Source organism: Silene latifolia, chromosome 5 (assembly GCF_048544455.1).
Source record: "Silene latifolia isolate original U9 population chromosome 5, ASM4854445v1, whole genome shotgun sequence".
Taxonomy (NCBI): Eukaryota; Viridiplantae; Streptophyta; class Magnoliopsida; order Caryophyllales; family Caryophyllaceae; genus Silene; species Silene latifolia.
Genome location: NC_133530.1, coordinates 3,395,025 through 3,409,813, shown reverse-complemented (window position 1 = coordinate 3,409,813; position 14,789 = coordinate 3,395,025). Strand labels below are relative to the sequence as shown.

Sequence of the window (14,789 nt, the reverse complement as noted above, 5' to 3'; positions counted from 1 at the left end):
ATTGCGGAGTATTAGTAACCGGATATATGAATTACATTAAATCCGTTTCACGCTTAGTGGCTTATAACCGTCTCAAATAAGAATTCATAACCGGGAGTATATATACTTTGAAATTACAAAGATTATCGAACTCCAACTCCAGACACTAGAGCATAATAGGCATTAGGCAGAAGAAGGAGATGGCCTTATCTGGAGTTCCATTAGTAGGAAAGCCTCAATTCCCGCGAACTCTAAACTCCATTAAAGCCATCTCATCAAGCTCACCTTCTTCACTTTCTCTTTCCTCTCATATTCATCCTTCTTCTACTCTCCATAGTCCCTTTGTTCCTGAGGTATTACTCTTCAATTTCACCCCTTTTTTCTCCATTATTTTTACATAATTTAGTGTATAATTTTTATGTTCATGTGTATACTTTTTAATTTGAATGGATACCCAGATGGTTTATTAGTAATGTTTCGTGTTTTGATCTAATGAACTGATTAATTTGGTATTTGGGTGATAGGGGCGAACCTAGAAATAAAATTTTGGGGTAGCGGATTTTTCTAATGTTGTTTTATACTTATATTAAGCTCTATATTTAAGAATTTTGGGGTAGCAAAAATCGATAATCTTTATCGTTTTTTGGAAATTTGGGGTAGCGGGTGCTACCCTTTGCTACTAGCTAGGTTCCCCCTGTGAGTGAATGTGGGTATAGATGAAATGATGAATCTCATTAGTTTGATTAAGTGGTGTGTTGAATTGTATGGTGTGAAGTTGATGCATGAGTTTTGGGTAAAAAGATTGCAACTTTGATATATTTAGGTCTATCTACCGAATAGGTCTTAGCCTAGTGGTTAAGACGACAATAAGTCACGATTTTGAATTCCCCTCCCCCTATATTGTACTGTCTTGCGCCTCATTTGACAGTTGACACCAAAAGAAAAAAAATTGGTCTATCTTTATTAGTCGCAAAGTATAGAATAAGGCCGTCTTATGCTGTGAGGACCTTTTGATTGGTTAAACAATCACTTATTACTATCAGTAAATGAAATATTCGACATATAGAAAACCTGCTGTACGGTGTACAATAGTCTTACTCAGTAATTAATTAAGTGATGTGTTGAATAAGTTTGATACTTTTATATGTGGTTTGATGGCTTCACTTGTTTCTCATCAGGGAATGAGGTTTAAGTGATGTGTTAAATTGTATGGAGGAAATTTGATGCATGTATTTAGGGTAAAAAGATTACGACTTTGATATATTTTGGCCAAACTTTTGTTGCTTGTGTTTGGTTTTATGGGTTTACAAGTTTCTCTTGAGTGGAAGAAAGTGGTTGAGTGAATCACAGGGAGACATTTGGATGCATGTATTTGTGGAATAATTCTTTGCAAGTAGTTGTTGCTCCTACATTTTGTTCAAATTTGATTCGAAAGTTCTACCCTTGAGCGATGCCTACCTGTTGAAAACTGACAGATTGGCTTTTTGAGCTCGACTTCTTTAGTGCAGTCTTCATCAATCATCCTCACCATTTGGTGTTAAAAAACAGATAGGGAGCTAGAAATTACAATAACAGATGTATCATCTACCAGATTTATCTTTTGTGCTTATAGGTTCCTGATTCCCTACAATGTTGGTATACACGGCCTGCACCGTCTATCATTGCCTTTTCCCGTCTTTTTTTTGCCTGTGATCCAATCTCCATTTTTGTAAAGAAAGAAATTAAATTGGGTCAGGGAGAGTATGTTTTTGGCGAAAATGATGGTTGCGCGCCTATCTTACCTTCATTCACCTTTTTTGATGTTCCTTTCCTCTGGCCTGAATGTTTGCTGGACTTAGTTTTGTCTGTTTTAATTTTTTCAGTGAGCCTGAGAAACATTGTATAGCTCCCATAAACCTCACATCGCGTATTTTTACCCACTCTTGTATTGTATTAATATTATATAGTACGTAATATCTTGTAGTTCTGCCCTGGAGTTTGTTTGAAAGTTGGAACAGACTTTCTGTTAAAAATTACAACGAAATCTATTTTGATCTTATTGATTCAGGTTGATAATGCAGTGGCATCGCTGCACGCAGAGTTTAGGCATATTGATAATTTGGTTGCCCATAATACTTCTCGTGTTATGAAAGCTTTTCAGAATGCTCGTGTTGGCTCTCATGTGAGTATAAAATTTCATTTTGTAGATACTGATTGTTTTTAACACTTATATCTGTGTTGTGACGCAAGTATACATTCCCTCGCGGCCCCGCCTATGCATTAGAATTAAGTTTGTACTCCTTCAACAAATAATGAATCTTACATGGCCTTGCGCTTGTAGCATCATGACCCAGATATGCTCCCTGAATGAGGTGAGGACATTCAGATACGCTCTAAACATTACCAAAAAAAATATTGCTGTTGCCAGATCAATTTGGTCGCAAACGGCACACCTAGATTCATTTCTTGGTTGACGAAATGGTGATGGCTAAACGCTACATTATATTTTGTATTAATTTCAGGGACTCGTGCCTCATTGTTGATCTGCATTGAGTTACTGTATTTCATTAGTGTGGCTTAGTCAGCTATTTTATTTTCTTTCCGTTTTGATGTTTCAGTAGTTAGCTGTCTTGTCTGGGAGACTGGGACATCAAATTTATCAGCAATATCATTTACTTGTACATTATGTTCCATGCTGTACAGTTTTTTGCTGGATCTACGGGCTATGGCCACGACGAAGCTGGAGGACGTGAAGGATTAGACCAGGCATTTGCTGAAATTTTTGGTGCTGAGTCTGCAATTGTTCGTTCACAGGTTCTCTTTTCATTTCCTACATATTTACTCATCTCTGGTTCTTCATTCCTGTATTTTGCGCTCACCCCAATATGATCGCGATTTCCACCAGTTTTTCTCAGGTACCCATGCTATCACATGTGCCTTGTTTGCTATTTTGAGGCCAGGAAACGAGGTTAGTTTCTCTTTCTTTTGCTCTATCTTATTGCTTTGTTTGATTTTTGCTTTAAACTCGTATTTTTCTATACTTCCCCTTGTTCAAAGCATTCGTTTATGTTGTGCGCTCTAGACTGACCAAATTTTCAGCTTTTGGCAGTTGCTGGTGCTCCATATGACACTTTGGAAGAAGTCATTGGCAAGCGTGATTGTAACGGACTTGGATCTCTGAAAGACTTTGGAGTCAAATATAGAGAACTTCCTGTAGGATATCCTTGCTGTGCTTCTTTTTGTCTCTATTATCTGACGAATTTTTAAGACGCGGATGATTTATGCGTTACTTTTTTACCAGCTTGCTGAGGATGGTGGGCTTGACTGGGACGGATTGAAAACTGCTATCAGACCTGAAACAAGGTGTGCACTCATACAAAGATCTTGTGGATATTCGTGGCGTCGCAGTTTAAGCGTGACTGAGATTGGGAAAGCTATAAAGATGATAAAGGTAGATCTAGCCGTCTAGCAAAATAATTAGAAAAAAAGAAAAAGAAAAGAGGGAATACGATAATTGATTCTTATTTGGCATGCAGATGCAGAATCCAAACTGTGTAGTCATGGTGGATAATTGTTACGGAGAATTTGTAGACATTATTGAACCTCCAATGGTGGTACGTTGCAAGCTTTACTGTCGGTATTAATAGAACGTGGAGAGGAAAAACCGTCTAATTAGTTATTGACAGGGTGCAGATCTAGTTGCAGGAAGTTTGATAAAGAATCCAGGCGGGACCATTGCACCATGCGGTGGTTATGTCGCTGGCAGGGATAAGTGGGTCAAAGCAGCTGCAGCTCACTTGTCTGCCCCAGGACTCGGGGTTGATTGTGGCTCAACTCCTGGATTTATAATGCGCACATTTTTTCAGGGATTGTTCCTGTCACCTCAGATGGTTGGGGAAGCCATAAAGGTATCAGTTATCGCAGAACATTCTAGCGTTTTTTATTTTTCTAAAATTTTAACTTTGTCGTCTTTCTACCAATTATATATTTTTATTTTATTCGTAGGGCTCCCTTTTAATTGCCGAGGTCATGTCATCGAAAGGGTTTAAGGTTCAGCCACTTCCTCGAGTTCCAAGGAATGATACTGTACAAGCAGTACAGCTAGGAAATCGAGAACGTCTTATTGCTTTCTGTGAGGCTGTGCAAAGAAGCTCTCCTGTGAGTTCTTATACTAGACCAGTGGCTGGAGCCACCGCAGGATACGCATCAGAGGTATGTTTAAGTGTTTAACTTCGTCCGTTGAGTTTTTGTATGTTTTTTTTATATCAGATATCAGAAATTGTAACTTTCTTTCCCGTTTGAGCGTCTTTGGCTTGCATAAGCACTTGTGACGATGATGCGTTAATGAGAAAAAACTGTGGTTGTTCAGGTGATCTTTGCTGACGGAACCTTCATTGACGGGAGTACCAGTGAGCTGTCATGCGATGGACCGCTCCGTGACCCATTTGCTGTCTTCTGCCAGGTTTTCATTCTTCTTTGGCATTCGCGCATAAGGCACTGTAACCACGAATTAAAGAATGCTGAATTTAGGCTGTTCTCGTCCTTCTCGATATTGTGCAGGGTGGTACGCATTGGACTCAATGGGGACTGGTTCTCGGAGAGGTTCTGAAATCCGTACACTAGGAGCGGTTTACTCTCCCCGCGAAAGTCCCATAAATACAAGCGACTGAAGCGAGGCAATTTGGTTAGTCCGTACAACTTAAGGCCGATTGGAGTTTCGTCTTGAAATCAATCAGTGATTGCGCGACAATGGAACCGTATTGTATCACCTTGATTCCGACCTTGTTAGTTGACCTTCATCAGTCGTCCTTATCGTCGCAACATGCCAAGAAGTTATAATGTCCCATCCACATCCATGACGAAATTGTTGAAGGTGACGTCGACTACTCATCTCGTCTTCTTTACAAATTCATGCGTTCAATACTTAATGTCGACTATCAGTTTTGTGTAAGGCCGTTGTATGAACGCATATCATTTACCCAGTTATAAAATGAGTTGTATAAATCGGATTCATATGAGTGTCTTAAATTGACGGGCCATACACATTGCTATGTTTGGATCCTCGTCTTAACCATTAGGCTATGAGCTCTACCGTCGATTAGAAAAGAAAACAAATACCTTTGAAAAGTGGAAGAATTTTATACTTTGTTCAAATGCTTTTACCAGTAATAACTAATAACTGAACAATATGAAAAGAATCCAACATGGTGCAGACAATCTTAAAGTGCCCAGATAATTTAAGATACCCTTAAAATGTGCCTTTAAATCACCTAAAAAATAAAGCCAATTATAATAATAAGAAATGTAAACTATACAATTTAGGCAAATTCTCCTTTCAGACTGATGTTATCCGTCTGAAATTAAGATGGCTAAAATGTGAACTTATTTTGATAAAAAGTTATCTGTTTATTGTTATAAAGTTACGATTTTAGTTATAACTTTTTAACATTAAATGGTCTTTTTTATTATAAAATGGTGACATTTTTCTCGTTTTAAGTTCAGACTGTCTAAAGGAGACTAACTAATTTCGCAATATCATGTCCCGAGATTCTTGTATAAAGCGGTGAAGCGGTGTGCACAAGAAGTTTGTAAAACGGTTTAATAAATAACTAATTTTTCATTTAAATGGGTTAAATTAATAATAATAATTAATTTTGATTTATTTAATATTTTGGGATATTCTACATGGTATCCCTCAATTTTTCGACTTTCTACATGGTAGTAGTACCCCTACACTTTTTAAAACATACATGGTACCCCTAATTATTGTCATTATCACTAAGTATATCCTTAAACTTTATTTTCCATCAATTAAACTCAGTTTTAGGCGTTAGGTAATGACTTGGACGCGTAACCAAACTTGTCATTTATTATCCATCTCGATCCTAATATTTATTGATGTATATGGGCTAAAAAAATTTTGACGGAAAGTTTATTGATTCCTTGCCAAATTATCACGTCCAAAGATGGATATTGAGCCTAATAGAGTCCTTATGTCATGGGATGATAAATGACAAACTTGGTTACGCGTCCAAGTAATCACTTAACGCCTAAAACTGAGTTTAATTGACGGAAAATAAAGTTTAGAAGTACACTTAGTGATAATGACAACAAATAGGGGTACCATGTATGTTCTAAAAAATGTAGGGATACCATGTAGAAACTCGAAAAATTAAGGGGTACCATATAAAATATCCCTAATATTTATATTAGACGGTCTTATATGAGATTTTGTGTATGAGAATAACGGACGGAGTAAAATACACCACCATAGTCGACCACTTTAGCTCACATCACAAATTCTTTGAACTTTAAAGCCAGTTGCCGCGTTTTTCCGTTCATTGGTGACCCACTTATCTTGCTTTAATACAAAAACCCATGCATCACCCCACTAATTTCCGTGTAATCTGAATTTTGAATTTAACACCCTCCTTAATAACACAATGGGTTAATAACCTCATGAATCGAGTCTCGGTAACGAGACAATTTTACGTGATGGGTTGTTTTAACTTAACTAGAGATTTTGAGTTCGAGCTCTAAAAATACAACAGTGTTAAAATTAATGAGGGAAAGTTTTATCATCTCGGTGGTCTTACTAGACTCGAATCAGGACTAATCTAGTATAACGGGTTCCCTAGACTATCAATTTACTATTAACATTACGCGTTCTTCATTTAATTATACGAATAATAAGTTACATTTCACTTACAAGCACTACAAACCGTCAACTGTCCCATATATATAAGGGTGGTTAAGGCCCAGTTTAGTCTTAAATGCGAGAACCGGCAGAACTGGGACTTCGGTTTTGGTGATTAAATTTAGAAGCTTTATCAATAAAATTCAATCCAAACTTTTATACTTTTATATTTGGTACCTCATTTTTTTTGTGGAATACGGACTTTATTTCTTTTAAGATTCTCCTGCTTCATATTCTTAATAGCGAAATCAACTTATTAAAATTTAAAATAAAGAGAGTAAATGAGAAGAATACTGAAACTTAATATCGCACGTTCACATTAATACCTTGATACTCGATAGCATTATCTCATTTTTCGATAGGGAAATATTGTACGATGGATTCTATGGAAGAAAAGAAGATTTGAAAATAGTACGATATACTAGTCAAGAAGTTAGAGAAACGTCATTTTCAAGTGAAGAAACAGGCTTGAAAACCGGTAATTAGTGAACAAACTTGCTTTACGTGGATTATAATTTTTAATATAATTTGGGTCATTAGATTTGATTCCTCAAGTCTTTATTATCTTGTCCCTTAAATCTAAGGAACTTAACCATCACACTTAATGACACTTCACACATTTTCTCAACAAATAATTTATTTTTTCTGATTTATAGTATTGTCCTTTTCAATTGTCTTACCCTTCATAAGGCTCTGTTTGGTAGCGCATTTCAGGTACCTTTTTTCATCGAAGTAGCTTTTTTGACAAAATTTCCAGGTAGCTTATTTTCTTGAACGCGTTTGGCAAGTAGCATTTTATAGCAAAAAAGGTACCTGAAATGAAATGCTACCTAGGGTAGCATTTGGGATTTCAGGTACCTGATTATATTTTGATTACCTTTTTTACCCTTCAACTTCTTATATATTACTCCAATATTATTATTTTTTATATTATGATCACAAATAAACCCAATTAAAGAGTTTCTACGGAAATGAATAGCCTCCGTGATAATATCAATACTTTAATTCAGGGTGCAATTTAATTAACTATTTTTATGTATGGTTTAATAGAAAACTTACTTCGTATCCATAAAATACATTTTTTGATGATATACCGTTTGATATTTTTTTTTTACGTTATCGTGATATTTTAATTATTGTTTCCGTCAATTTGAAGCATGTTGAAGACTTGTGCAATTATAGTGAAAAAAATTACATTTTCTTCTAACTACTAATAATGCCAACGACAATAACACAACAATAATAATAAAAACATAAATGATAATAATAATAAGCCATGTCCTTTTACGTCATTTGACCAAATATCAGCTACCTTTTCAGCTAGTCTTCCAAACAGTTTTAATAAAAATCAGTCTTTTTCGCGTCGTAATTTTCAATTATCTTTTCGATTCACCTTTTCGGGTTTTAGGTAGGCTTTTCGGGTTTCAGAAGGCTTTTTCAATAATTTTACCAAACGGAGCCTTAATAATTCGTGTTAAATAATTAATCGATTAAAGGACATTCTAAACATTTTAAAATCGTGTAATAATTTTGTTGATTTGAATCTTGTTTAAGGTTCTTATTGACAAGCGATAGAATTGGTTCTGTCTTCTTCCAAATGTACGAAACTCACTGACTTGGATTCTTGTAAGTAGTTTACTTACGAATTATTTTGACAATTATAAATGATCAAATACGAGCTAGATTCGAACATCGGTTGGTGATTGGGTTTAGCATGTTGAACGGGTTTATTGGATTTCGTTTTTTTTATCTGTGTCAGAGGAGGCACTAGTTTACTATTACATAAGGTCAGTAAAATTGTGAGAAAATTCGCTGAACTTAAAGTTTAACATGATGACTAAGGTCATGATTAACCTCAGAATCATCACTCATCAGGTTCTGATACTATTGTTAGAAAACAAATTAAATCAACCGCAACTTTAAGGTAATGGTTGCTACTCTTGTATTTTTAGTGCGAGTACCTGGATTTCTAGTAGTTTAGGTGACTCAGGTACTCCTATGTTTGTATTGTAAAACGTTTTTCTTTAAATCACAGTTTATTGTTGTCAAAAATAAAAATAAAAAATAACTTAAGATGATGATTGATGCACAAGTAATAGTTTTATACCTTAATAATAGCAATATACAAGGGAGGGAGATTGAAACTTGAGATTAGGAAACTTATTGTTCAAACTATCCCAATCACAAATCTCAACCACTTATACCCTATACTTTCTGACATAATTTCAGCTCATTTTACGTCAGGTTAATTTTGTTTAATTCAGCTCAACTCCATTCAGTTCATCTCAGGTCTGTTCAACCTAACTCTTCAACTTTATTCAGTTTAGCTCAACTCCATTTATTTCATTTCATTTCATTCAGCTCATTTTAACCGAAAAATAAAGCCTAAAACATATACTCCCTCCGTTCCAGTGATATGTTTACACTTCCTTTATTTCCCCCTCACAAAATAAAGAAAGTGTAAACATATCACTGAAGCGGAGGGAGTACAATATTAGTCGGATTTTTTTTTTTTTTTTTTTGACAACGTTTAGTCGGATTTAATAACCAAATGAATCGTGCACTATCGACCCATCTACCAATATCATCAAACAAGGAATAATATTACTATAATTTGAATTGTTTTCCCAAATCATGCTCTAACAATTCCCCATTTTACAAGAAACTTTAGAAACAAACAAAAACCAAGGGTATGTTGATGTTCTAATTGTCGGCATTCCATTCTAAAACCTCGCAATCTTGGGATTTAATTACTACGAAATGTCTTAAAATTGGGTTACCCACACCACATGACATCAAGTCCACTTCTCTCGATTGACTTAAAATGCACCCATTTACTAAATTCAAATATTTTAGGCATCGTCACACTTACTTCACATTCTTAGCATAATTTACTCTCACTTTTCAACAAACTTCCCTAATTAACGTCTCCTATTCGGAAGTGGGGTTGAATCAACAAAAAAGTTAATTTGGGAAAATAAGATCTTTGTTGGACCAATGCCTTGTTTTTTGGACTTCAATTTCAGGTTATTCAGTTCAGTTCAATTTAGATTAAATTTTTAAATTAATTTTGATTATATAAAAACTAATTCAGGTTTGAAAGTTTCAGTTCAAAAGAATATGACATTAAATATTTCGAAATTATGATTTTAATTTTCCGTAATTTATTTCCATTCATGCTTTAAATGTGAATCCCTTAAAATTACGGAGTATCATTTTAAATGTCTGTCTTTATATAGTAAAGTAACATATATAAGATAACTTTCCATAAAAAAATACCTCATTTCTTAGATATTGTTATGGTCAAAGATCAAAACTGATTTTATGCCTAATAAAATCGGTTTTGATCTTCAATCTACATGAATCATTTCTACTTTCAATTTTTCCTTTTTAAAACCGTCATTTTAAATATCCGTCTTTATATAGCAAACCCATCAATATAAGATGACCTTCCATAAAAAGAATACATCATTTTTAAGAGTTTGTTATGGTCAAAGATCAAAACTGATTCTATAACAAATCAGTTTTAATCTCCATCCACATAAATCAATTTCAATTTCATTTATTTTTCTTTTCTAAATACAACTCCAATTAATACTGAAATACTCGTCTTAATATTAAAACGAGTCAAATAACACCACTTGAACAAATAAGATAAACTTTCTACTACTTCCTCCACAAATCCTGTCAATTATTGTCCTTTGATTTGGCATAAAGATTAAGGAAAGAAGAGGGAGCAATTATTAGATCACAAGTGGTCCAAATGGGGTGTGAACGATTAAATTGCTCATCAAATACATTCCTAAAATAGAAAGCACAACAATTGACCGAGACACCTTAAATGGAATAAGACAACAAATGACTGGACAGAGAAAGTAGTTTTCATGCATTTTGCTTTTGTCTTATCCTTTCTATTTGACCCTTTCTAAATTCAAAACAGATACTCGTATAACCGATTTAGATAAGAATTTGTGAACTCGGAAATATCTCGAACCGGGTAATCCGGAACATCCGGAAATGTCAAGTATATAAACACACCCCCACACACATCCAAAGAGCATCATCCAACACTTCACACTTCATTTCATTACTTCATTCAATTCAACGTGCACACTTCACTCACTTCACACTATTCTTATTCTCATTTCTCCTCCCTTTATTGTACTAAACGCGTCGTTTGACGTCTTTCATTTAAATCTTTTTTTGCGTAAAAGCTGGCAATCACAAAAGATCGAGTCACCCACTCTCTATATCTTGATTTTTTTTGAGTTCTCTTTACTTGTTCACATTCATACCAAAAAAAACTCAAAAATCATACAACAATCAAGAGGTAAGATCGCATTTTATGTTACAATTTCCGTCTCAGTCATTTGTTTACCTTTTATATATTACATTGAATCTATTTGTCTTTGTTGGGTTACAAAATGTATTGGATTGACTAAAATACTCGTCACAGTTACCAGATAATGCCGAAAATGTCTTAACCTACTGGTTAGGTTTCAGCCTCGAATCCCTTACTCCCTATATTATATAGTGCCGAGTATGTATTATATTGTCCTTGTGACTCATTTTACGGTCAAAAGAATTAGGTGATGATCGCATTTTCATTTGTTGGAAATATATCTTGCGATTTATGAATTTATTTCGTATATAGTAACGTAGTACTAAAATTTATAAAACTGATTGTATTTACCTCTACAATGGAAAAATTATTAATTTTGAGCACTTACAAATTCTTGAGATTGTTGTTTTATTAATAGCAATCCTTTTTAGAATAGATTTTGATTTATTTCCTGATTTTAATTGTGTTTAATTTTTTTTTTAATAAATGTCTTAATCAAATAGAGATAGTATCAATTTACACTATTTTTTTTACGATTCGTAATTACTCCTTCTGTTCCAATTATTTGTTTATCTTTTATATTCTGTATTTTGGAGCATGATCGCGTGCAATTCGTTAACATCATTTACCTTTTATTATGTGTAATTGTTTAACTTTGATTAAAATACCTAATGCAGAGAATTAAATAAAACACGTAAATAAATGATCGGAGCATTAAACAAAATTTTAAACAAAATTATTAATTTGTAATCTAATTTGATCACTTTTTTAACAGGCACAACAACAACAAAAATGGTGTTGGAAATATTTTGATTTGATTTGATATCATTCGCTTGCTACTTACAGTCTAAGACGGTTTCTCAGAAGACTTACTGAAAACCAAAAACCGCGAAAATGGTCCTTAAAATGGGGAAAGGGAGCAGAGATTGGGCACAGATCTACGCAATATACGGCATGGACGAATGGCAAACCTTACTATTCCTCTTATTCCACGCTGTTATTTTCACTATTCTCGCCGTATTTCTTTTACTATACTTTTCCCCAATCGCCGCTGCGCTGTCAAATTTCCGTCTTTTTGCAATGTTACTTCCGGCCGGTTCAGCCCGGTTTGCTGCCGGTCTGACCGGGTCCATCACAGCCTTGATCGCGATATGTTTACTGTTCGCTGCGGCGAACTTTTTATATTCGGCTGTGCCGCTACGGTGGGAGATCGCGCAGAGGATGCTTTCCTCTGTTACTGATTGGTCTAATGTTAAGATCGCTCTCGATGTTGGTTGTGGTCGAGGTATGACACTTTGACACTTCATTTTATTACGTTTTTAATACTTGCAGCTGAGTCGGAGTAATATAGTTTTATTTTACGTATAATTTTACTAGTGTTATTATTGATAAATGAGTAATTAATGGACATTATTCCATTTGTCTTAATTACTCTATCAATTGGTCTCCCTTGTGACGGGTTACCATTTGTGGCGGATATTTTGTAAGTTAAAATGGTAACAAAATGGGTTAGTGGAGAAAGGGGACCACATGAATAGTGTTGCAGAGAGAGAAAAAGTGGGTACTTTGTGAGGTAAAATGGTATCCGTCACTCAAGAGTGACGGATATGTGCCGTCACAAACAAGAATTTGTGTTACTCTATTTGTTTATCTTTGATTAACACTTACAAAGAATAAAAAAAAAGTAAAATAAATATTTGAGACGGAATGACTTTCTGATAGTAGTATCAATTTGATTATTATTGATAACTGAATAATTAATGGACTTTACTTCATCCTTAATTAATTGTCTATCTTTGATTATAACATCTCTTACAAAGAATAAAAAAAAGTAAAATAAATAATTGAGACGGAATGACTTCATTTTTCAGTTAATGTATTATACAACCGGTTGTATATACAACTTATTCAGTGTAGTGGAGTTTTGTTACAAAGTTGTCGAGCTCTATTAACAACATTATCGAGTTATGATACAAAGTTGTTGAGCTTAACTAAATAATTATTAAGCTCAATAACTTCGTAAAATAGCTCAATAACTTGTAAAATAACTCAACAACTTTGTGTCAGAGCTCGATAACTTTGACGCGGTTGTACATAGCTATTATACAACTAGTTGTAGGATAATATTTGTGTTCATTTTTTCTGATAGTAGTATCAATTTGGTTTTTTGTGGTAGTGTCACGGTACGATGAGATAGTGATTTTTAACCATAATTTGGCCGAATTAATTAATTTAAGAGAAAATTATTGACTACAGTCTTTTTTAATTTAAACCACTTTTTGAAAATTATATAAGGCTGTTATTTTAAAAAAGTGGTTTATAAAAGGCCGTAATTCGTATATAACATGAAACGGAACTGTTATGTATATACAACGGTCTTATACGAATATTTGAATTAATGAAAATATTACGGTATAGGAATCTGGCTAAACACGGTGGCCTATAATTTTCAAAGAGTGGTTTATAAAAGGCCGTAATCTGTATATATATTATTATATAACATGAAACAAAATTGTTATGTATATATAACGGTCTTATACGAGTATTTGAATTAATGAAAATATTACGGTGTAGGAATCCTGCTAAATACGGTGGCCTTTAATTTTCAAAAAGTGGTTTATAAAAGACTGTAATCTATATATTATAACATGAAATGAAGCTGTTATGTATATACAATTGTCTTATATGAGTATTTGAATTAATGAAAATATTACGGTATAGGAATCCTGCTAAACGCGGTGGCGTTGCAACTAAAGAAGCAAGGATCGTCTGGACGGGTTGTCGGGTTGGACCAAAAGAGATCAATAACAATGCAAACGCTACGAACCGCCAGCCAAGAAGGTGTACAAGAGTATGTCACATGCCGGGAAGGTGACGTAAAACGACTACCATTCCGAGACGACTACTTCGACGTGGTCGTCTCTGGGGCGGCAATTAGACGAGCGGCGACAGTGAAGGAGGAGAGGGAGCGGGTGGTGGCGGAAATGGTAAGGGTGTTGAAACCCGGAGGGGTAGGAGTAGTTTGGGACTTACAACATGTGCCGGAATATGTAAGGAAACTACAAGAGTTACGAATGGAGGAAATTCGGGTGTCGGAACGCGTCACGGCGTATATGGTGAGTAGTCATATTGTGTCGTTTCGAAAACCGTGTTATCAACAACAACAAATTACGGTTGGTCCGATAATTAGTTATAATTACAATGTTCATGCTTATGCTGGAGAAGTTAGGCTTGATTGGAGATGCCATAATTTGTGTTAGTTAATCATAATGTTGGAAAACAATGAGGGGAGTTTTTGAAAAATCGAGAATCGGAGTCCGGATGAGAACGGGACGGGTGATTTTATTTCATATCAAGTTCCGCTAAATCGGGTTTAGTTGCGGAAAATACAAATATGTATTTCGGAAAAATTAGAGATAAATATTGGTGAGGCGAAGCCGAAAATCCAAGCTTTGTTAGGAGGAATGGCATGATCACTATATAGGTGTTCAAACTTCAAATTGTAAATATTGGAAATTTGAAATGTATACTTACTAGTAGTCTTTTGATGCTACTATATTAATCATTATAGTAGAACTAAATTTTGGGAAATTTTATTTTCGAAACCATGATCAGATTTATCAGATATCGGTTAGTTTAGCTGGTGAAGTCATAAGTGATGATATTCATAATCAACAATACATATGCACTTAATCACGACTCCCTTTACACCAAAAACAATGACCGATCGAATTTATTGGGTCGTGTAAACGAATTTCCGACTTATGATTTATGTATTTATTATGTGTAAAA

General features: G+C 34.6%; 2 protein-coding genes across 3 annotated transcripts; both read left to right on the top strand.

Annotated features, from left to right (window-relative positions):
• The first annotated feature begins 108 nt into the window (after positions 1-108).
• On the top strand, positions 109-4,962 carry LOC141656430 (uncharacterized). 2 transcript variants are annotated; one of them, XR_012548505.1, is made up of 11 exons: positions 109-332; positions 2,027-2,140; positions 2,662-2,772; positions 2,864-2,926; positions 3,058-3,171; positions 3,260-3,409; positions 3,495-3,572; positions 3,645-3,866; positions 3,964-4,254; positions 4,308-4,420; positions 4,519-4,962. XR_012548505.1 is itself a non-coding variant. In XM_074463315.1 (11 exons), exons 1-11 carry the CDS (start codon positions 180-182, stop codon positions 4,579-4,581), a joined length of 1,368 nt encoding a protein of 455 aa, XP_074319416.1. In that variant the 5' UTR covers positions 109-179; the 3' UTR covers positions 4,582-4,962. The 2 variants fall into 2 exon arrangements, 1 of the variants encoding a protein (XP_074319416.1); XM_074463315.1 differs by having other exon boundaries at positions 3,964-4,170; positions 4,328-4,420.
• A 5,750-nt stretch (positions 4,963-10,712) lies between these two features.
• LOC141656428 (uncharacterized) lies at positions 10,713-14,588 on the top strand. Its single transcript, XM_074463313.1, has 3 exons — positions 10,713-10,985; positions 11,773-12,282; positions 13,719-14,588. The coding sequence occupies exons 2-3, from the start codon at positions 11,892-11,894 to the stop codon at positions 14,255-14,257; spliced, it is 930 nt and encodes a 309-aa protein (XP_074319414.1). The 5' UTR covers positions 10,713-10,985; positions 11,773-11,891; the 3' UTR covers positions 14,258-14,588.
• Positions 14,589-14,789: the final 201 nt, after the last annotated feature.